This window comes from Schistocerca americana, chromosome 9 (assembly GCF_021461395.2).
Source record: "Schistocerca americana isolate TAMUIC-IGC-003095 chromosome 9, iqSchAmer2.1, whole genome shotgun sequence".
Classification (NCBI taxonomy): domain Eukaryota; kingdom Metazoa; phylum Arthropoda; class Insecta; order Orthoptera; family Acrididae; genus Schistocerca; species Schistocerca americana.
This window is the reverse complement of record NC_060127.1, coordinates 38,867,496-38,892,629: the sequence shown is the minus strand read 5'-3', so window position 1 is coordinate 38,892,629 and position 25,134 is coordinate 38,867,496. Positions and strand designations below refer to the sequence as shown.

The 25,134-nt window shown below is 38.0% G+C and overlaps 1 protein-coding gene across 1 annotated transcript in view; it reads left to right on the top strand.

Moving 5' to 3' along the window:
• The window catches only part of LOC124551027 (nuclear RNA export factor 1-like), a 161,228-nt gene that overhangs the window by 104,707 nt on the left and 31,387 nt on the right, over positions 1–25,134 (top strand). Inside the window, exons 10-11 of the mRNA XM_047125875.1 lie at positions 14,007–14,236; positions 23,979–24,147. Of these exons, the coding sequence (XP_046981831.1) occupies positions 14,007–14,236; positions 23,979–24,147 (399 nt within the window). The remainder of the gene's footprint in view (positions 1–14,006; positions 14,237–23,978; positions 24,148–25,134) is intronic.

Genomic DNA, 25,134 nt, shown 5'->3' with positions numbered 1-25,134 from the left:
AGAACTTGTGAGTTTAATTGTGTAGTGGAGCATTAATTTCAATTTATACAGTTACCTTGAGAGACAAATTTCAGTTTAGACAGTGTAACTGTTCATTGAATGTCATTAGTTTATAACCAAACAATGGAAAATCCAGGATGGAATGTAACGATATGGCTGCAGTTGCGCGAGACTGAAGTTGTGTGTGTGTGTGTGTGGGTGTTTTTTTTTTTCCCCCTGGCCAAAAGCTTTATTTGTGACAGTCTTTTTTTGTGCCTATATGCGACTTGGCACCTCTGGTATATGGTCATTAGTTTATAAGTCTTAGATAAAAATAAATGTATGAGATGTACTATTAGTAAGTTCTTAATTATTGTCAATACCAGTAATGTCAATTATTGTCTTTTTAAATGTTATTAGTGAGGAGATTGACAAACGTAGTTCTGAAAGTGGGAAAATGAAGCATTCAAAAACTTTATATGGGCAGTGTCACACTTGATAACAAGAATGCACAAAGGATTTTCTGATACTGACAACAGATACTCACTAATTGATGAAAGGTTTTCTGGCACAGATTATAAACTCCTTGATTTAGGTTCAAAATTAAATGGGGCAACATATAAACTAGAAAAGAGAGTGGAATGAGCATTAAAGCACATACAAGATTTAAATGATCATCTAGATCTGGTGGAAGAGAAATTAGAAAGTAAAGTTGCACATTTACATATCATTACATTGGTACAGAACGTTCTGGTGAATAGAGAGCAAGTACCAGAAAAAGTTCTACAAGATGGATGTTGTCTTGAAAGGAGAATATAAGATGAACATCAACAAAAGCAAAAAAAGGTTAATGGAATGTAGTCAAATAAAAGCAGGTGATGCTGAGGGAATTAGATTAGGAAACGAGACCCTTAAAATAGTAGATGGGTTTTGCTATTTGGGCAGTAAAATAACTGATGATAACCAAAATAGAGAGGATATAAAATGTAAATTGGCGATGGCAAGGAAAGCGTTTCTGAAGAAGAGAAATTTGCTAACATGGAGTATAGATTTAAGTGTTAGGAAGTCGTTTATGAAAGTATTTGTATGGACTGTAGCCATGTATGTAAGTGAAACATGATGATAAACAGTTTAGACAAGAAGAGAATAAAAGCTTTTAAAATGAGGTGCTACAGAAGAATGCTGAAGATTATATGGGTAGATCACATAACTGATGAGGTGGTACTAAATAGGATTGCAGAGACAATAAATTTATAGCACAACTTGACCGAAAGAAGGGATCAGTTGACAGAACACGTTCTAAGATGTCAAGGGATCATCAAATTAGTAATGGAGGGAAATGTGAGGGGTAAAAATCATAGAGGGAGACCAAGTGAAGAATACAGTAAGCAGATTCAGAAGGATGTAGGTTTCAGTAGTTATTCAGAGATGAGAGTAGTGTGGAAAGCTGCATTAAACCAGTATTCTGACTGATCTGGAGACAAAGGATAACTTAGAACAAGTCACAACTAAGCATTTTGAAATGCTTACAGTGATTAGAAATGAAATAGAACCTTGGTTGGGAAAACTGGAAACTGATTCCAATAAAGATTTGATAGAGGATAAGTTGCTCTCCAATGTTACTACTGTACAAGCTGAGATTGGAACCTCATTAAATAATGATGTGTATAAATGACCTGCTACATGGGATTCACATGTCAAAAAGAACCTGTCAGAAGTGATTTAAGCTAATAATTAGAGGATTTTTATTTGGCTCCAGAATGTGTTTATAAAAAACATTATTAATTTTAGAATAGTATATAAAATACTGAAAACATGTAGCATGAGTCTTAAAGTAATTACTTCACACATACATTCTATTCAGTAGCCAGTTATACCAGAATGCCTCATGACCAGGAAGTAGTGGTATTTGTTAACGGATGTTTATCAGTGTGGGAGAGAAACAGAAGGAAAGATGGAAACATGAGACCCCTGTTCAGTGCCCTTTGAGGGAATTAGTTGTTGTTAAAACTCATAAGCACAGTATAAAAAGTGAGAAAATAGTTGAAAAATTCTATCCGTTATAGTATATTTTTTACTTGTGACAGAGAAGTACCAATTTCCTGGTTGGAATTTAGCTAATACAGGAGAGTCTACCAGATAAGATAATGCTAGTATCGGCAATGCGAGAGGAAGGAGAAGATCCTTTGGGATTCTCCCACTCTGAAAGATAAGCTCTAATGAGTGATTGAATCAATTCCCTAACAAGTTTCTAAATTAAGATTACTGGTTTATAATTTTACTTATTTTGTGTAGTGGGGTTTTGAAGGTTCGATTTATTGAGCGACGACTTTATTAAGGGTTTGTACGTATTTCTACAGATTGATAACACTAATGTGGTATAGGTTTTGTACAAAGAAAATTTACACTTTCTGGAATTTTCTGAATGACAATATGGATTAGTTTATATAATTTTCTGAGGCTGATTAGCTTAACAGCAAAATAGCTTCCTACCTGTTCTCATTTTTACCATATGTAACAAATTTAAGAAAGGGATGCATGTATCACTAATTACTCATATCGGTTTGTAGTCTGGTTCAAATGTCAAACAGAAGTGTTATAGCATCACTCTCCATAGGCTTTCCTTAATAGGGTGTAACAACCTTTTTCTGGTTATTTGGGGATTAAGCCGGTGGTGTCTGTCCTGTGGGTTTGATGAGCACCTGTATCCTCTGCTCCACCAACAAAGAACCTCCCAGGAAGGGATCCTGGTGTAGCGGATGGGAAAGACATCTTTCTTCGAGGGCTGTCTTCTTTTTGTATTCAGTCCTAACATCTCTAACCTTTCTTTTCATTTCTTACTTCCCCTTATGGGTACAATTCTATTGTCTTGTTATCCATGTTCAAATATTCCACTGCGTGAACCTATCTGCTTTCCAGTATACTCAAAACCTGTTTTTAGAGATCTGCCAGAGCTGAGGCTGTGGTTTCGTAAGCACAGCACACACTACCAGGCAGCACGATAAGCACTGATAGGTCGACAACCCACTCCAGAGACGGTGTACGGGTCGGTAACCCACTCCAGAGACGGTGTATAGCCCAGCATTGGCCCCACCGATAAGTCGCAACAGTGGTACCGCCAGAGAAATGATATGTGTCTGTGCTACAGCAGAGCAGACAGTTGCGAGTCAGCTCGACTATTGAGAAGATCACCTTCTACTTGTGTACTTCTTGCCACATCGTACTTCGTGCCACACCGTCTGCTTCTAGTGAGTCCACGCCAGCCCATCTGTAGTGAACATTCTAGTTGGACAAAAACTGTTTACTATCTAGCCTTAGCTTCTGGAAATAATTGAACTTCAGGATCTGCTGCCTGAGACAATTGGTACAAAGTTGAGTATTTGTCATTAAATGTGTGTTCTTGTCATATATCATTATCAGTGTTGTTCTTGTTATCATCTCATAGTGTTTCCCACAGTGCACTGTAAACAGTTGACAGTGGTGACAAATAAACTTTCATTCTGTGATTCTATCAATAGTACAATATGACAATAACAGTTACAATAGTTTCCAATCTCTTTTTGTATGGTATTGTGCTGGAAAGAAATTAAGATATTTGTAAAAATGAAACCTTATTAAATATTACATTAAAAAATTGTGTCTATCAAATAAGGAGTGTATATTTTTTTAATAGAGTAAAATAAGTGGAAGTTTGTGGTATGGCCAAATGTGACAGGTCTCTTAAAGTAGAAAGTGGTTGAAAAATTGATTGTATAATTAAAATGACAACTCTTGTTATGATATTTCATATTTGAATTAGATGGCTGAAGGGGTACAAAATTTCCATGATAATAATTCTGGTTACAGTTAGTCGGTTAATCAGAAACTCCGATACTGTAGTTGTGCACAAATGAACAAGCGTGACAAATCTTGCATTAGTGGGAATTTATTCAGAAGTTAGATAAATCCATATTCACGAGATTTAAAGTTACCTTTATTTTGTATCAATGCTAGTTTAGATCACATTCTGTTGTTGCTCTGTATGAGGTATTCCTTTTGGGATTCATCCAGGGATGAGAGTAGATGAGTGGTGCCTGATGTCATCACAAGTAAAGCGAAGAGATCTCCACATCATATGCTGCTCTGAGGAATAGTGATGACCCAAATGTCTGACAAACAATAATGTTGACTCTGTTGATGTTATTTGTAATTTCATTTATTTTGTCAGTTAAATATTAGACTCATTGAAAATCAGTCACTGTATGCTAAGAAAAGAATAAATCATGCATTTATCTTCAAATAGAGTTCCAAATTAATGAATAACTATGGAGTATTAGTCAGGAACCTGACAACTTTTACTAAGTTCAGAAGCGTTTGATGGACTCTTGCATAGCTTAGAAAATAGAAACAGGCTTATCCATTTATATGGGGCTTAATATATGAGCATACAGAATCTGACTAAATTAAATTCTGAAATTTTCCCACAAGCATTAGAGTCGTGAAAGTTTCTGTACCCTCATCATCTATAAAAGAGCTAGCGTGTGTCCAACTAATACAACTAACATCGAAAGCACAAGAGTAGTCTTAAAAGTTGTTACTTTTATATATATGATATCCTGTACATGTTTAAATATTAGTTTTGTATTGTTGTTCTTTGTTCGAGGTACTCCTTGGAAGTCAAGGAGTGGATGAAGTTCCTACATCATAGAAGGTGTTCACGGGGCTACCAATGTTGTACAGAGTGACAACGAGGACCTCAATGTATGTCATCCTGTGTAATTCTGCATTTTGGAAAACTAAAATATAAATTAAGAACAAACAATAATTAGTGTAAAACTTTTAGGCCAGTTGCTCATTGGGGTGCAGCCGACGAAGAACGCGTCAGGACAGAGCAGTGAAGGTTTTTGTGACTCATAGGTGTAAATATGACAGTGCAAATTGAGGTGCAGGGCAGGATGATGTCCGGGGCACACTTTATCGTGCAGGTGTCACGAAGCTGACAGGTGGCATACGAGTGGGTGCTCTCAGGGGTGAGTGAAACAGTGGGAACTGCTTCCTAGTATGTGCACACACTGTGTCGTGAAGTATTTCCTTTGTTGCACTGCCCTGCCCAGCCCTTCATCGACTGCATCCCAGTTTGTGCCTAAAAGCACTTAGTTGCCTCTCAAACCAGATGTGAGTACTTGTGTACATGTAACAAAAGTTCATCAAAATTCAGAGATGAAATAAAATATTTTAATTGACATATGATAGAATAATAAGAAATCTCTAAAGCATTATTGTTGTTGATTTTTGTACTGAGTATATTGAAAAGTCAAGTAATTGGTAAAAGAAACTAAAGAAGAGGAGTCCATCTTTGATGTATATTACACAGTTGTTATTTCAAAAATCCAGAGTGTAGAAAAGACATATTGAAAAGCAAATACTAATCATTTTACTTTCGACTCTGGTCCTGTCAGAGTTTTGTCACTTCACAGATAAGCAATGCCCAAAGCTTTTACCTTCAGACAGAGACAGAGGACACACTCACAATGCCACAAAGTACAGTCGGTCCCTCCCTATGTCCAGAAACATGTCACACACCCGCTGGCGAAGGTAGGTGATCCGTGTAGCTAGCTCTGATGTTTACAGTACACGGTGGAAAACTACTTCTGATGTACTGCTGTGCCATTTTTGACGTTCTTTCAGCATTGAGTTTCTCCATCTTCCAATAGACCTTTTGTCATATATTGTCACTCAATAACAAACTCTAATAATTGATATCCCACATTCTCTCATAATGTCTCCTCAGTATTGTGTTTTTCTTTGTTTTAGACAATGTTGTGGTACATTTTGCTTTTTCTTTTGGTAGTGGACTTTAACATTTGATATTGTTAATATATTGTCAAAATATTTCGATGCTTCTGGGAACAATCTTGATACTTAATTTTCAGATCTGCTTTTTGTTGACTAGGTGGTGTAGCTCTTCAAAAATAAATTCCCTTTGCTATATAAAACATGCCTGGTATTCAGCTCTAGCATTCTCAAGACAGTGTTTGTGGTACACTAATTGTTGAACGATGTAGGTGACACATTGGAAGTTTATCTTCCACGTATTTATTTCCGCAAAGACAGGCACAAATTTGAGTTTTCTATGTATTGTTTGAATTGTACTTAATTAAACTTAAAACGGAAATATATGAATTTCCGTGAAACTGATGACAAAATTTAGTTTGACATATACTTGCACCCAGTTTGATGTAATTAGTATGTTGAAATAAATTAGTTTTCATATCAAAGTTCCACCAGTTATTGACTGTTGATTATTGGTTGGCTACATCCTTTAATTGCTCTGTAATTAAACCATGAGTTTTGATACTAACATGATTTTACTGTCCTTTCATTGAGTTCTGTAATTAGTTTTGCTGCTTTTTTGTGTCCTGTTCCTGCAAATATTCTCTGTATGTATTCACATTTAGTCTAACATATTTTGTGCATACACTACAATGTAAGTCAGTTGGATTTGAATATTATTCACCTAATTTTGTCATAAGTTAAATAATTTTCATAGATATGATAAGTGTAAGACACTACAATTGAAAATTCTGTGTCATGTAAACATCAAGCAGTAGTATCACAATCTCCAAAATGCTTGGTATTGATCTGTTCGTTATATACTGCCCATTCTACTACATTACACAGCGTGTATGCACAAGACAACAGACTGCAGGCTGAAAATTCATTCTGGAAACAGTCTCTTATGCTGCAGCTCTGGCATTTCTCTGCTGTGTTGTTTCCTGCAGGAGAACTAGTTGAATAAGGTGGGCTGCAGAACTTCTGTGAAGGTTGGAAAGCAGGAGAGGGATGCTGGTGGAAGAAAGGGAGGTTGTGAATCGTGGCTGCATAGCTCAGCCGGTAGAGCATTTTCCCCAGAAAGGCAATGTTTTCAGTCAGAGTCCTGGTTCAGCACACAGTTTTAACCCTCAAGTGGGCATGTCAATTTTTATAACACGAGTGAGCATGTGGCATACTTTGTACAAATGTAAGTAATAGTTGTCTTTATGTTAGCAAAAAGATGGGAATTTAAGGAGATGGGACCTGGATAAACTGAAAGAACCAGAGGTTGTAGAGAGTTTCAGGGAGAGCGTAAGGGAACAATTGACAGGAATGGGGGAAAGAAATACAGTAGAAGAAGAATGGGTAGCTCTGAGGGATGAAGTAGTGAAGGCAGCAGAGGATCAAGTAGGTAAAACGACGAGGGCTAATAGAAATCCTTGGGTAACAGAAGAAATATTGAATTTAATTGATGAAAGGAGAAAATATAAAAATGCAGTAAATGAAGCAGGCAAAAAGGTATACAAACGTCTCAAAAATGATGTCGACAGGAAGTGCAAAATGGCTAAGCAGGAATGGCTAGAGGACAAATGTAAGGATGTAGAGGCTTGTCTCACTAGGGGTAAGATAGATACTGCCTACAGGAAAATTAAAGAGACCTTTGGAGAGAAGAGAACCACTTGTATGAATATCAAGAGCTCAGATGGCAACCCAGTTCTAAGCAAAGTAGGGAAGGCAGAAAGGTGGAAGGAGTATATAGAGGGTTTATACAAGGGCGATGTACTTGAGGACAGTATTATGGAAATGGAAGAGGATTTAGATGAAGACAAAATGGGAGATAAGATACTGCGTGAAGAGTTTGACAGAGCACTGAAAGACCTGAGTCGAAACAAGGCCCCGGGAGTGGACAACGTTCCATTAGAACTACTGATGGCCTTGGGAGAGCCAGTCATGACAAAACTCTACCATCTGGTGAGCACGATGTATGAGACAGGCGAAATACCCTCAGACTTCAAGAAGAATATAATAATTCCAATCCCAAAGAAAGCAGGTGTTGACAGATATGAAAATTACCGAACTATCAGTTTAATAAGTCACAGCTGCAAAATACTAACGCGAATTCTTTACAGACGAATGGAAAAACTGGTAGAAGCCCACCTCGGGGAAGATCAGTTTGGATTCCGTAGAAATGTTGGAACACGTGAGGCAATACTGATCTTACGACTTATCTTAGAAGAAAGATTAAGAAAAGGCAAACCTACGTTTCTAGCATTTGTAGACTTAGAGAAAGCTTTTGACAATGTTAACTGGAATACTCTCTTTCAAATTCTGAAGGTGGCAGTGGTAAAATACAGGGAGAGAATGGCTATTTACAATTTGTACAGAAACCAGATGGCAGTTATAAGAGTCGAGGGGCATGAAAGGGAAGCAGTGGTTGGGAAAGGACTGAGACAGGGTTGTAGCCTCTCCCCGATGTTATTCAATCTGTATATTGAGCAAGCAGTAAAGGAAACAAAAGAAAAATTCGGAGTAGGTATTAAAATTCGTGGAGAAGAAGTAAAAACTTTGAGGTTCGCCGATGACATTGTAATTCTGTCAGAGACAGCAAAGGACTTGGAAGAGCAGTTGAACGGAATGGACAGTGTCTTGAAAGGAGGATATAAGATGAACATCAACAAAAGCAAAACGAGGATAATGGAATGTAGTCGACTTAAATCAGGTGATGCTGATGGTATTAGATTAGGAAATGAGACAATTAAAGTAGTAAAGGAGTTTTGCTATTTGGGGAGCAAAATAACTGATGATGGTCGAAGTAGAGAGGATATAAAATGTAGACTGGCAATGGCAAGGAAATCGTTTCTCAAGAAGAGAAATTTGTTAGCATGGAGTATAGATTTAAGTGTCAGGAAGTCGTTTCTGAAAGTATTTGTATGGAGTGTAGCCATGTATGGAAGTGAAACATGGACGATAACTAGTTTGGACAAGAAGAGAATAGAAGCTTTCGAAATGTGGTGCTACAGAAGAATGCTGAAGATAAGGTGGGTAGATCACGTAACTAATGAGGAGGTATTGAATAGGATTGGGGAGAAGAGAAGTTTGTGGCACAACTTGACTAGAAGAAGGGATCGGTTGGTAGGACATGTTTTGAGGCATCAAGGGATCACAAATTTAGCATTGGAGGGCACCGTGGAGGGTAAAAATCATAGAGGGAGACCAAGAGATGAATACACCAAGCAGATTCAGAAGGATGTAGGTTGCAGTAGGTACTGGGAGATGAAGAAGCTTGCACAGGATAGAGTAGCATGGAGAGCTGCATCAAACCAGTCTCAGGACTGAAGACCACAACAAAACAACATGTTAGTAAGGTAAACATGTATTAGCAAACCCACAGTTTAATCTTAGTTTAATTAAACAACAATAAAATCAACTTAGATTATATGAGATGAATTACTGTTTAATTAAATAATAATAAAGTAGCAGTAAATTGTCATTGTATCACTCTGTTGCCGCATACAAGTGTTACCGCTCAGTAATGACCCATTGGCATGTTAAATGATGCTGTTGCATCATATACCGGGCAAATGCTTATTCAATTACTAATTATAGAAAACTGCCTCTTTGTAGATTGTGCAGTTACCTCGGAAATCGGGGCATTTCCTTGCACAGATTGTAAATTTTTCCCATCTAGCTTGCTGTTTATTTTATATTACTGCTGTTCAATTGGCTGTATCACAACACAACTTCTGAAGCAACAATGGAAGAATAGTTACAGGCTGCCAATTTAAAAAAACTGTGGAACGGTACAAGACGTCATTTGTGCTTGGCGCACTTTATATGTAGACATGCCTGCTTGAGGCTTAATATGCGCGCAATGTTTCAAATCTGTGTGTACAGTGCTGCAGAGGGGAAATTCATTCTGAGTACAGATGTAATTTCAAAGACATCAATTCATTTTTTGTGCTCGGGTCCGAGGTACAACTTGCCCAAGGAGAACAGAGAGCTTATGGCGCCCAACCATTCTGGTTCTTAGTTGCAGACTGGGGACTGAGCCATTAGGAATATTCCCATTTTGATGAATTGTTACTGTACTGTTCATTTTAGATTTTGCCTCCTCCCTGAGTCACATTCCATTTCCGGTGTTTGGTTACGTACAAGGACCACTGCTACAGTCACGACTGGACTTGTCGGTGACTCGTCACCTGAGATATCAATCAGTAGGCAGCTGACCATTGCTAAGTGTTATAGTTCAGTCACTTTCAGTGTGAAAGAACTTGTTTCTAATTCAATCTATAAGTGTTCTTGAGCACACATTTGTTTTATAAATTATTGGCAATGTTCTTCTTACACAGTAAACTGTGTAACCAGCTAAACATAAACATATGACAATGTTTTTACAATTGGACATTGAGCCCAGTGATATAAATGGATGGATCAGTACAGCTGCCATTGACTGCACAATGGAAGCAGAATTAACTGATGAGCGTATCATTGGTGCTATAATTTGAACAACTAATGAGAATAATGATAACAGCTACAAAGATAATGAACTCACAGCTTGAGTATAACATACAGATGCTAAAAATGCGATTGATATAGCCCTTCAGTACATCAAACAAAGCTCTGTGTCTACACCAATTGACATTATATGGATTAGGAAGTGACAGAACATTGCAGCAAAATGGAGGTTATCATCTGATAAGCAAAAGAACATTATAAACTTTTTTCATCCTGCTTAAGAACATAACATTTTTTATAGTGACTGAACATTAAACTGCAATCTTCTTTCCTTTTTTTAAATTTTTTACCATTTGATTTCTCATGTTTTAAACAGTTCAGTGCAGTTCAGTTGTGTGTCAGTAGAGTACTGTAATAAAGTTTGTACAGATGTTAAACTTTCACTCACAGTAACATTATCTTACTATATGATACAGATATATTTTACAGTATAGGCACTACTGTCTGTTACACTTTCCTGTTAGATTTTTAAGTGTGTCAACCTTTTCTGTTTGTATTGTTAATGTTTTAACATATTGCAATATTTCAGACAGTATTTCCAGTTGAAAATTGATGATGTATTGAGATGTTTTGTGCTATTATGGGTCAATAAAAGTTTTCCTCTGATAATCTGACCTCTTTTTTGGGTTCCAACCATGTCCCAGCCTCATAGTGGACAAATTGGCAAGGTTCTACTTTTTTTCCATGTGATTTATATTTATTTTGTGGTAATAGCAGTTCTTGTAAAATATTATTTTTGTTAATAACTGCTCATAAATAAAAGACACTCATTGTTTCAATAGCTTACAAATAAACTTTCAGGAATAATAAAAATGTTAATTGAAAATCTATTTTTACTGAACTGTAAGGAATGACATAAAATACTTCTGAAGATGTTACTTTTGAAATGAATTAGGTACCTATGTAAAATCACACATTAATAAAAATACTGAATCACCACTTTGTCATGTAGATGTGTTGCTATTGTGATTGTTCCTGCCCCAGCCAGAAGGTCACCCTGACGTTTGTAAATACACACAATTACAACGAGTGCTACCTGTAGGTAGAAGAGTGCACTTGGATGAATTGCAGCATTTCAGTTGAAAGTAAAGCACCAGTAGGGACGCATTACAGATGTCTGTGGAACAATAGAGTGAACATTCATCGTGCCACAAAGAACAGTCGTGACCGATGATCATGTCCTCATCATCGTGTTACATACAGAAAGTTTGTCGACTGGGGAAGTTGCCCATACATTTGCACTGGAGTCAAAGCGATGTAATGCTGACGTGGAATCAGTTCCAGTTGACAGGTAGTTGACAGTTTTCAGGAAATTTGTACCTGTTCGAAAGGTGCATAGGATGAGTTTTAAGTCAAAGGATATAGGTCTGAATGCTGTAGAATTGAAATTGAATTCAGCATTCGAAGAGGCTCAGTGGTGTCTTGGTTTCCATCAAAATCTTAGGAGATGATTACATAATGTGGATCTCCATTTCCAATGACTGTGGCAAGCACCACGTTGTATACTACATCGTGGATTCCGTTACAGATGGGCAAAAAATATTGTAGAAATTTGGATTTGTTTGTACGCTGATGATCGCAGACAACATGTTTGGAGACAACCCAGCAGTATCAAATGCCTCCAACACTATGTCCTACAAGTGCAACAAGATTATGGTGGAGTGATGTCCTGGGGTGGCTTTACATGTGGTCAGTGTACAGCTCTCATGGTTGTTGAGGGTAATCTCACTGCTATGTGGTACAGGGATGAGATTCTGCAATCAATAATGGGACTATATTACCATTATTTTGGTGACGGTTGCATTTTGATGGACAAGTAAGTTGCGTTCTCATCGTGCTGTTCTTGTGAACACATTCCTTCTGCACACTGTGGTAACCAGAATGGGATGGCCAGCCTGTTCCTTGTACATGAACCCAAACAAACATGGATGTGATCAATTGAAACAAGCTGTTTTTGGATATTAACAGCGATCACTTACTCTGTCGCACATATACAGAATACCCACTGAAGAGTGGGACGATTTTGATGAGGTGGTGTGCCTCAAGAGATTCAATGCAGCATTCGAGCAGTGGGACATTCCACCACATATTGTCGTTGATTGGGAGTACTATGAAAAAAAAACCGTGAGAAACAGGTTGTTCTGGTTTTTTTTTTTTTTTTTTTTTTTTTTGTGATTTCGACATGTAAATGAATATGCAGGTTTCAGAGCTAACTTTTGTTTTCTGTGCCATAAATTTTGAAATAAAGATACAGACACAAGCAGACATATTTAAAGACAAAGAGTGGTACAGAAACTCTTTGTCTTTAAATATGTCTCCTTGTGTCTGTATATATGTGTGGATGGATATGTGTGTGTGTGCGAGTGTATACCCGTCCTTTTTTCCCCCTAAGGTAAGTCTTTCCGCTCCCGGGATTGGAATGACTCCTTACCCTCTCCCTTAAAACCCACATCCTTTCGTCTTTCCCTCTCCTTCCCTCTTTCCTGATGAGGCAACAGTTTGTTGCGAAAGCTTGAATTTTGTGTGTATGTTTGTGTTTGTTTGTGTTTGTTTGTGTGTCTGTCGACCTGCCAGCACTTTCATTTGGTAAGTCACATCATCTTTGTTTTTAGATATATTTTTCCTACGTGGAATGTTTCCCTCTATTATAACCTATTCATAAATAGTTATACATTCAGACATTGAGATTGATATTTAGAAACACACATATATCACGAGAAGTCAACAATTCTTAGTAAATAACCAGCTTTAATTGTATTTAAGCTTGTTTACAATGGAATATGAATTTTATTATTAAAAATTTTATAAATGTGTCACACACTTATACCTGTGCTGCAGTATTTGGTTTATCAGTATTGAAAAGCAGTACTCAAGGTACAGTATTTGATGAGTCAGTATTTGAGAACAGTATTTGATCGATTGAGCACTGCCATGTGTAAAAAATAACACTGGTTTCTGTGCATATTACTATGTGAATGGAAGAAGCTAAGTTTGAAGATATTTATAATGATATTTTGTGCATGGAAAAATAAAGAAGTTATCAAAATAAATGTGTGAAGTTATTGATTTATGAAAATAACCTTGGACCAATACATCCTGCATAGAAGATAAGTAAATTATATTTTTTTTATTGTTCTAACGACATCCATTTTTAATTCTGCCATGTGAGCAGAGAATTTGGTTATTGTATCAAGAAAAATCACCTGCAAGTTAATTTTATATAAAAGTGAAAATAGATTACATTAGAGGATGGATCCATGACATAAGTGTAGGGAAGGAAAGACCATCAGTGCCAAGTAAGTGTAGAATCATGGAACAGCAATGGAGGTAAACATTTTTAAACAGTATAGGGAATAAAGGAGTGAAACAATTTACCAGCAGATGCCCTCAGTCCATTTTAAAATAGCATCCCTAAATTTGAATACCAGTCCAATAGTGGCAACACAGCAAAGATTATGGAAATATGGTAATGGTAAATTTGGTTTTATAGTAACTTATTGAATAATAATACTAGGGATACATAGAGATTACATGATTTAAAAATGTTACGTTCACCAATTTAGCAACAGCCATAGTTAAGAGCAAATAAAAATTATCTGACAAAAAACAAAGCTTGTCTGCTGTGATGACTAAGTTTTAACACAAAAGAAATTATGTACTGTAATTTTATCATACTGTATGATTTTGGAATGTATATTTATGATTGATCTTCTCTTTAGGATGGGGCTTACCTTCAACGCACTCCGGGCTTACCTCGGTGGCGGCCAAATTACATTTTCTGTAGGAGCGGGGGCAACTCGGGTGAGCTCGCCGACCAGTTTCTTGACCACTTTTTCACACTGTACGATGGTGAGGATCGGACTTGGCTGTGGGAACTCTACCACGAGGATGCCTACTTCTCACTCTCTAGCATGTACCTTCCTGGTCAGAGCACGTCACACGATGCAAGGTATGTACACGTCCACCGGTATTCTCTCATTATCTGTTGTGGGCTCCTAGTCTATTTTAAGCACAAATACAGAGTGGCCTATGGAACAGTGATAGTTTTCAAAAGTGCGATAGTGAGCAGATTTTTAAGAAAAACACCTTAGATTTACGTCGTCACTCAAGAAATTATGTCATCGTGATGGCAGCCATTCTCTAGAACACAATTTTCAACTCTTAGCTATAAATTACTTGTAACTCAGGCCAACAGGTGTTAGTCAGTCAACCACATCTCATCTTAAATGGCAGCCTTCGATTCCATTAAAATTTTGGTTTGTTATGAGGGCATGCCTCTGAATTTTTATGCAAACATTTTTAATGATTTAAATAAAACAGACTTAAATAACTTTCTACACCTTTATTATTCATGCCTACATATTTTCGAGGTGCTACCCAAAATACGAGGGCGGTTCAGAAAGTAACCTCCGATTGGTCACAGTGCGGGTTGTGGGGGGAGTAGCGACGCCATCTGTGCGTTCACGCACTCAACAGGTCAGTCGGCATCAAGCCGTGGTCAAGTGAACGCCGTACCTGCGCTAGTTTAGTTTTTGTGGCAGTTTGAAATGTGTGCTGCAATAGAAAACCCCGCCAAATGTGAAGTGCGTGCTGTCATAAGGTTTTTTACAGCCAAAGGATATTCTGCAGCAGCTATTCATTGTGAGCTTTGTGCCATGTACGGACCAAGAGTTATGAGTGAAGGAGTTATTTAAAAGTGGACGAGAAAACGTTCATGATGAAGAGAGGGGTGGTAGACCATCATTGGTGACTGACGAACTCGTTCAGACAGTTGATGCAAAAGTTCGTGAAAATTGACGTTTCTCAATGTTGGAGTTGTCTACTGGTTTTCCACAGATTTCTAAGACTCTCTTGTACGAGATAGTGACAGCAAGATTGGGTTACCGTAAGTTCTGTGCACGATGGGTGCCCAAAATTCTTACCGACCACCACAAAACTCAAAGAATGGCCTCTGCATTAGACTTTCTGTCACGTTATGAGGACGAAGGAGAACCATTGTTAAACAGAATCGTGACCGGTGACGAAACCTGGATTAAGTACGTGGACCCTGAGACAAAAGAACAATCAAAGATGTGGGCACATTCAAATTCGCTTACCAAACCAAGAAAAGCCTCGCAAGATTTTTCTGCCAGAAAACTGATGGCAACGGTGTTTTAGGATGCCAAAGGGGTGTTGTTGGTTGAATTCATGGAACGTGGTACGACCGTTAATCAAGACGTGTACTGTGAAACAATAAAAAAGTTACGACGGGCTATACAGAACAAACGCCGTGGTATGCTGACTTCCGGTATCATTTTTTTGCACGATAACGCCCGTCCTCACTCTGCTCGCAGAACAACGGCCCTTCTTGAGTCCTTCAAGTGGGACGTTATCAACCATCCACCTTACAGCCCAGACCTGGCGCCAAGTGATTACCACCTCTTCATGCATTTGAAGAAATGGCTCGGGTCACAGCGGTTTGATGACGACGAAGAGCTCAAAGATCCGGTCACAGGCTGGCTCCAGGCACAAGCGGGTGATTTTTATGCAGAAGGAATTTCAAAGCTTGTGAAGAGATACGATAAGTGCCTCAATTGCTATGGAGACTATGTAGAAAAATAGTGCAAAGATGTAGTTGTAAGATGTATATATTAAAATATTTTTATTTAACTTGGTGTATTTTTTTAAATCAACCGGAGGTTACTTTCTGAACGGCCCTCGTATATGAGAATTTCATTGCACTGGTCAAACCAGTAACAGTACGACATTCTGTCACTAGATGTCTTGAGGTACATAGCTTACAAGGAACCACTTGAGAGCAAGGTTGCGAAAGGACTATGATTTTTATGTGACACCCCACATATTGTCTACCACACAGCCACAATATTACTTGCTAATAGCAACAGGGGAAAGGACTGAAGGTATCCAGTGGCAAGCACAGCATGAGGCTATGGAACATAGCTGAACTACTTTGTCAGTGAGTAACTCACAGCAGTGCTAGTGCTGTTGAAACAAAGCAGAGCAATGGCAATGGTGAACAAAGCAAACATTGCATCATATCTACAACAACAGCAGCTGCTGAAGTTGACATTTTGTCGGAAAGAAACCTGTGGAATTTCCCTGAATGACAAAGAATTAGCAGATAAAATATTAATTTTTTTGCAAGATGAATCAATTGAATGTGTTGCATCGTATACGCTCGTCTGTACAAGAAATGGACGTGAGGAGTACAGTGATGACAATATGTGCTCAACAAGTGTAAATGATACTGAAACAGGTGTTGAGACACCTAGTTCATCATCCTTGTCAGACTGAGATCACAAATTCTGTTTTCAGTGAAACATAATAAAGGATAATCGTTGTCCGAGGTGCAGGTACTAAACATAATTCCGCACATGGAAGATCATCTGTAGCACTGTAAAAAGACAATTGTGAACATGTTTTGAATGGGTGAGGTTTTGAAGCGGCTGAGGGAAAATGTTCAGCGCAAATGGCCATATTTGTGGAAAAAGAAAAAGTGGTTGATGCACCATGACAATGCACCCACATAAGTCTGAATGGAATCACAATGGGTCCTGAGCACCCTTTGCCGTGTGGACTTCCAAGAGTGCTTACAAGAATGGGAACAGCGCAGGAATGGTTGCGTATATGCCCGAAGTGACTACTTGAATGTGTAGGGCATTAGGACGTAAGTATAGTTTTCTGTTTTTTTACAATGAATTTCTCAGATATTTTGGGTGGCACCTTGTGTTTCTTAATATAGCCACCTCGCTAATGAACACATTTCTCCCATAGAGAGATCGGTTAGTTGATACTGTCACTGCAGAATGTTTAACTTCGTTGATGGGGCCACAACCTCTCTTATGCTTGCACCGGTTCATCCCTATCACAAAGTGAAGTTATCGAAGGTGTTTTTAAGTGAAACAGACTGAAATGTACCTAGCTCCCACAACGATATCATTAGAAACAATTACTTAATAAAGGAATTTTAGTGTTGATTACTTCTGTTTTGCACTTCCAATTCCTTGAGAGTGGAGTACATTTCATAACTGATTGCACATAATTTTGGCATCCTTGTTTCATTTCTTCTGTTAACCTGGGGTTAATAATCATCTGTATTTTTATCAGTTGTGTGACTGAAACACAAGCTTCCCACTTGGCTGTTTATTAAAACCAGCAAAAACTGCTTCGTGTTCTTTTTACACAGACAGTACATTCCATTCTCATCATATAAATTCTTCAAGTCAGTCTCATCATTTTAGAATTCAGCAGTATTTACAGAACGAGAGGGAAAAACACAATATTTTTTCAAGAGACTACTCCAGGGACATAACACAGACTATTTCCACATTCTAACAGCTAGCAACCCAAGACTCTTATGTATCACAGATGCAGGGCGTATATGCAGACAAGGAAAAAAAATTCCCGGATTTCCCAGCTAAAAATACACTTTCTCCCGGGTGAAAATACGCTTTTTCCATGTTAGGACAGTATACTTTTCCTTGGAACTGTAAAACTTATCAGTCCATTGAATGGTTATAATTTTATACACCAGCATAGAATATCTCAGCACTTGACAAAATGAAACTTGGAGGAAAAAAACATGTTTTGGAAAGATCTGTGATGTGCAACAACATGTATGATGCATATTTTTGTACTGCAGAAGTATAATTTCAAATTCCACCAAACACCGCATGTTACTTTCTGAAGATTTGAAATCGAGATTGCAATGCGCTTTTGTAAGCCAGTTATAGCTCATGTACGTGATCTCGCCAGCCGATGTAAGCAAATATTCAGAGCATAGGACACATGATGAAATCAGCCAAAAGCAACATCACAGTTAAGTAGTGCAACCACACAAATAGGAAAAGTTAATGGTTTTAATTAACACACATAGTGTTGCTACAAGAGAACCAAAGCTTTCACATATAATATTGGTCTCAAAGATTAATAAGTTGCAAGAAAATCTAAGCTTTCACATAAAATGTTGACCTTTTTTGCGCATGTTACACTTTATGATACATCACCCAATAGTGCCAGTAAAATTTGTAATAAAGATATAAATGTCTGACCATTTGGACTTGAAATTCTTCTTATAGTCGTCCTCGAAGAGTAGACTTTTAAATTAGAGTCAACTGCTCTGTGATGTAAGAAATTCGTCATACATTCTCACATATAGTTCATTTTGCGTAAAAGGAAATTTACTTTGAAAGTAACGCTTTTCAAACCACCATTCACAATATTTCCCCTCAACGTGTTAGAAATAGCTTCATTTCAGGAGTTGCCAGAGAGCACCATATAACAGGCGTCACTGCACTTGTGCAGCTACAATGATGCACAAAGCCATATGTTCGTATGTGCAAAACATTAAAAGATCTTACATTATGTCATAAGAGAAACAAGACATGAGAGGGTACTCCAAGAGCATGGGAATTTCATGACTCATACTAAAATGCATAATTTGGCTTAAAGTGCACTGTCGTATGTCCAGATTCAGATGTAAATTTTCTTGGAGTATCAGTACTGTATTATCTCATGTTTGGTTTTTTATTATGGCATAATGCCATAAGTGCTAGAAGATGAATACGTGTACTTGAAATGTAGCGAACAGTCGAAAGTAGCCAACAGTGTGGAATGAAACACTTCATTTCAGATAAATGGGCTGCATCAGCAGAAAAGAGTAATAAAAACCTAATTTCTTTAGCAAACCGACAAAAATAACTTTATTGTTCTGCAAAGAAATTAATGCTTGACTCTCAGAAAGGTGAAAATAAAATAAAATCTGAAGCTAACAACTTATTTTAGCCTTCTGTAATTATGTGAATGTATTTTCGTTCACTTGATAGCTCCCGACCACAGAAATCCATTTTGTTTTCATTTGACAGGAGAGCAATAAACGAAGAGGAAACAGCAAAATCACTAAACAAAAACACGTGTCATGTGAAGACTACCCACCTCCCCACTAAAACAATGACTGCTCAGCGTATCAGTCCCAGATCTATGATATTTCTGAACCGGAGCAATACTAGGTAGTGGAACACCTCACCCCCCCCCCCCCCCCTCCCTCTTCTTCCAGTATTTGAGGTAGGACGCCAAAAATTAAATCAACTTTTCAAAAAAATGTTTGTTTTATAGCCCACATCTTTCTGAAGAATCTGATGCGTAAAACATACATCTTCGAGGACATGTAAGACATGTTATTTGGTCTTAAATGTGCCAAAGTGCAGTGCCACGCCTCCTCACACAGCACTCTTCTATCATACGTCATTGTATTTCACTCTGTCGAAATCAGACATGCATATTTTGCAATGGATACCACAAAACATATGCAGGACAGTGGAAATGTTCTGTGGTGCATCTCTGTCTGCCAGTTTGACATCCTGCCACTACAGCCTTTTTTTTTTTTTTTTTTTTTTTAGAGAGAGAGAGAGAGAGAAATTTGCAACAAATACTGGATGGGATTATTTGTAACCGGGAGAACAAGAACTCTTTGGAAAATTTTCACTCTTTATTGCCTATTAGCTGATACTTGCTGTTTTGTACGACATAAAATTAAATATAGGATACCTAAAACCAGTGAAGACAAGAGGCAAGCAAGACAGTACACATTTCTTCAATACTTAAATCCTAGCATTTTTTTCTCTCTAATCTTGCTACGACTTTACATTGCATGCTTTCCTTTCTGCGAAAGAATCTATTACCTCATCAAAGTTCGTTAAACGTTTTGCTACATTAAAGGACGAAATGTCATTTTCTAATACTGAAAAAGCTGTTAATACAAATAGTACCCAAGACTGGTGTGGTTTCTCGAGCTAATTACGAGTGTTTTGTCACTGTCTGCTAGTTAGAATGAAATACGCCTGTCAAATATTGTAGCAATTGCAACATACGCCAAATAAATGAGACTGTTTTGGAACAAATGGTCATTTTTATGACACAACAGAATATAATTCATGAAGTACCAATATCAAATGCTTATTAGGCCTACTACAAGCAAAAAGCTTTATGATAGGAAATAGTTTCACATTTCATTCATATGCTCCAGCTTCTCCGATATGAGATCGAAAAATATTAGTATGAAATTTTTATATAACTTTGGGATCTTCATGTTATTCCATAAACTTTTCTTCTACTTCCTTGTTCTAACAAACAATCTAGTCATTACTAATTCTGTAAGTATTCCTGCCATTGTCAAAACTTATCATCCAGTTAGCTCCACTAACCCTGCCCCAATCACCGGTTTAGTTATCCCACTTTTATTCTCCAGTTAGGCATTATTACGTGTTCGTACAACGTGTTTTCCCTACTACTCCCAGAATAGAACTTAAGTGCCGGCTAGCTGGGGACTGTACAACTGCCCTTACTAGTGTAGCAGTCTGGCTAAAAACTGTCAAAATGTCATGTTCTTGGATGTTATTCCTGTTAGTCATTTATTTCCTTTGTGGTAGTCTGAATCTATGGCCTTCGCTAGTAATTATAACAACGCTGATCATTCGCAAACCCAGTCAACCACATAAACAGACAACGATTGGCTTACACCTGTTCAGCTTTATTCCGCTCAGCTCTTATAGCCCCATCCTCTATTGTCTGTAGGAAAGTTTATTTCTAGATGTGATGGGGATTCCCCTGGCAGATAGTCATCACATACAGTATGCACACATTCAAAAATCAACTTATGACTCATTCAGAAATCAACTTAGAATGTGTTCAAAAATGTTCAAAAACCAACAGGGATGTGTTTCAAAATCATACGAATAATCGTTAGACCAACGTGTGCTGGATGCTAGGCGCTTTGTGAAACAAGGTTTTTTCGTCAAGAATATGAATTTGCCCCCTCCCCATCTCCCTCCCACCGCCCCTGGAATTGCTCCCCGAGGCAGATACCCCAGTTTGCCCCTGCCCCTCCAGATCTAGGCCTGTTGCGCATGTGTGAATATGGCAACCTGGGCATGCCAGTAAAAATTTTCCGGGTAGCATCTGATGCTGCTTATACAGCTAACAGCCACACATCTGTAGCTAGAAATGTGAGAAGGTACTACTCACACACAACTCAACAGCGCATGTGCATGAGCCCGCTCGCAACTGCTCAAACGAATGTAATGTAAACTGTTGTAACGCCACACTCATGGGAAGCAAGTTGTTGTACTGAAGCATTGCATAGTCTTCGTACAGCCTTTGTCACATTTTGCTGTTGGCAGACGCTTGTATGAGCACTGTGTTTTGTTGTTGTGTATGACACATTTCCTTTGCAACTTAGGTTTTATTTCCTTTTTTTTCTCTCGTTAATGTTTTATTACTGCAGTATTATTCTGCAGTACCGGAATACAGTAATATCCTTTGTTAGAATATCGATTCCTACCAGCCAAAATTGCCAAAATCTAACTGAAAACTAAAACAATGAAAAATTCCTGGGTTTTTCCCAGTTTTCTCCCAGATGAAAAAATTCCCAGATTTTTCCCAGATCTCCCAGTTGTCCAGGGTCGTATACACACTGAGATAATTTTTCTGAGAAGTTACATTGATTGAATTTTGTACATTTGAAAAATAGAAATTCATGTTTTATTGCAAAATGTAACTTCTATTGAAATTGATTATTATTTTTATCTAGTTTTGTTTTAATTTGAGATTAAAAATGGCTGGATGACTGGTTTTACTGAATGCAAGTATTTTACTTACTAAATATTTTTATAATTACCCAAAAGCATAAAGGAATAGAAATTATCAATAAATATAATACAAAGAGCACCTCAGCAAAAGCTGACAATGACGTAAATATTGACAAAAACGGTTACCTAGTAGTTCATTAACAGTGTGACCCCGGCATCGTTAGAATGCCACCCTGCAATCTGAAAATCAAGTCTGTGTTGGGGGAGGACGATCAGTGGGCAATGAACCCAAGGCATTGGATTGTTGCAGCACTCACATGTGGCCTCTCATTGTCATGCCCTATGTGCAAATGAATTCTTCAAACTTGTGCTTTCAGTTTTCTGAGGGTGTCACAGTACGTTGCAAAATTTATGGCATTGCCTTTAGGCATGAATTCTAAATGCCTCACATTTTGAACATTCCAGAACATAGTGAGCACAGCTTTACCTCCTATTGGCATGATCTTGAACTTTTTTGTGTCGGTGATCCCTTGTGATGGAACTTCAGTGGTGCTCTCTTGTTTTCAGGGTCAAAGTGGTGAACCAGACTTTCATCACCTGTCACAATGTTGTTAAGGAATGACCACCCTCACATTCAAAATGCAAAAGAAATTGTCGACAAATGTCAAATCTCTTCTGTTTCGTGTCAGGAGCGAGCATTTGAGGCACCTATTGTGCACACAGTTTGCCGTACGACAGATCTGCAGTGACAGCGTGTATGTACTCATATGATTTGCCAAACTTACCTGAGAGCTGTATTTGTGTTAGTCAACGATTCCTTCTGAAGAATGCAATCAGTTCCGATGAGTCTCATCAGTTGACGTACATTGTCATCCCTATTGAACACTCTCTCACATTATGGGGTAAACACCACAGTTCTCTTCATTACAAGTATGAGCAATCCAATTTTGGGCATTATTAATGCCAATACATTCATTACTGTACACAAATTTCACTCTTCTATGAATTTCAATAGGAGCACATTTTCTGCAGTTAGGATGTTGTTTACAGCAGGCTTTTTCTCATGCTCGAATGTAGTTACATTCCACACTGCCATGCTACAAGCTACAATTCAGAGCCCTCAAGCGGGAGAGGGTTGCAGCTTGTGTCAGCGAAGTGGGAAAGTCAGCCGAGTAATATGCGTGACTTGTAATACCTCAACCGATATTGAGAACAGACTTACTGAATTATTTTTTAGCACACTGTTGTAAAATAGACATTCTCTTTCAAAAACTTCCACAAGATGTTGAGTCTGGTGGATGTTAATGACACAGCATGTTGCTGAAAAGAGGAAATATGACATTCCTTTGTTTTATATTAACTTTTAAAATTTTGAAACCTTGTAACTCATTTAGGCATACGAATAGTTTGACAACTGTTTGAATGCATACCTGTTGCTTACAGTTGTTAGTTTGTGCTGCCACTTGGTACTGTGCTGCCCTGACTTATATGCCAAGAATAAAATCAGTCTCAGAACTTTTTGGATGGCCATTGTACATTTCAATTGATTAAATTACTAGTGTCATCTGCAAAAGGACTTAATTCTGTTTTTTGTATGTTAGGTGGAAGGTAGTTTACATTATGAGAAACAAAAGTGGACCTCAGATTGAGTCTCGTGTGACTCCATAAGTGATTTCTTCCCAGTCAGAGTTATCTCCCCCGATTTTATTGGTCGAATTATTGAGTTCAACTCTCTGCATTCATTTTATTAGATATGACATTACCAATTGCTTGGCTGTACATCAGTTCCATAACACCTCACATTATCTAGGTGGATGTTGTGATTCACATAGTCAAAAGCCTTAGGTAAGTCTCAGAAAATACCAGATGGTACTGTTTTGCTATTTAGAACTTGTAAAATTTTGTATATGCATGTGCAAGTGACATTCTCAGTTCAGCAACTGTTTGGAAATACAAACTGTTTTCTACCAGTGATCCTATTTTTGCTCAGATGATATGCTGTTCTAGAATACAATATCTCTTTCAAAGCTTGAAAAATTAAGTCAGTTTAATATGCCTTGTTTTACCCATGTTATACTTGTCACTCATTTTCTCCTCTTCCTGTAGGCTGAGCTCATATGTAGCAGAGTGCCGTGACCTCTTGCACACTTCTGCCAAACTGAGGTCAAAGACTGCACTGGCCCATGGGGCGGAGAAGGTCATCATGAGATTAGAGAAGCTGCCAAGGACTCGACATGACCCGTATTCCTTCACTGTAGATCTTCTACATGATTCTGTGAGTAGAAAACATTTACTACTGCTGTATTATCCCTTCCTCACAATTTCATCATTTGTCAATATTGTTTTTACTCTGTTACTGTAATTCTGAGGAGTGATGCAAGAGAAAATCATTATCACTGACTGATTAAAGAGATGCATCCTTTTCTTTTCTCCTCCTATATTCTTCCTCAGAACAGTATGTTAGTAAGCCATCTTCAGTTCAGAGATTATAAAAGGGGCAAAGCGACAAGTAAAGTTGCATTAAAGAGAAAGAGAAATGCAAATTGTACAGAATAATACATTTTAAAAAAGTAGGTAGGAAGGGACAGTCACCAGCACTGTGTAGAACCCATTGCCAGCGATGTGAAAGACATAGTATACCGTTGGCAGAGCAAGTTCTGTTGATGGCGCGAATGGAGCAGTCTACTGCCTGTCGAATCTCTGGAACAGTTCTGAATCAAATGCCACGAAGTGGTTCCTTCATCTTCAGAATCAAATCAAAGTCACAAGGACTTAAGTCCGGGGAATATGGTGGATGGTACAGTACTTCCCAGTCCCATTGACCAAAAAGAGCAGCCACAGCTTGCGCTGTATGCACCCGCGCATTGTCGTGCAAAACGATGGGTGGATTGCACAGAAAGTGTCGCCGCTTCTTTCGCAAAGCTGGTCTCAGGTGATGCTCCAAATTCAAATAGTAATACTGTGCATTGACGGTCTGCCATGGAGGAATATAATGCGGTAGGATAACACCATCACAGTCGTACATGAGAATCGCCATAAATTTACAGCGCTCCATTCGCACCATCAACAGAACAGGCTCTGCTAACAGTATACTACGCCTTCCACATCACTGACAGTGGGTTCTACACAGCGATGGTGACTACTTTGAAGGACAGTAACAGGTGCAAACATGTAACTCTTGTGCATCGGTTGTGAATAAATAGTTGCCACTATTTAAGTTCCAACTGTCATATGTTTTACTACAAACAGTTGGGATTAAGAT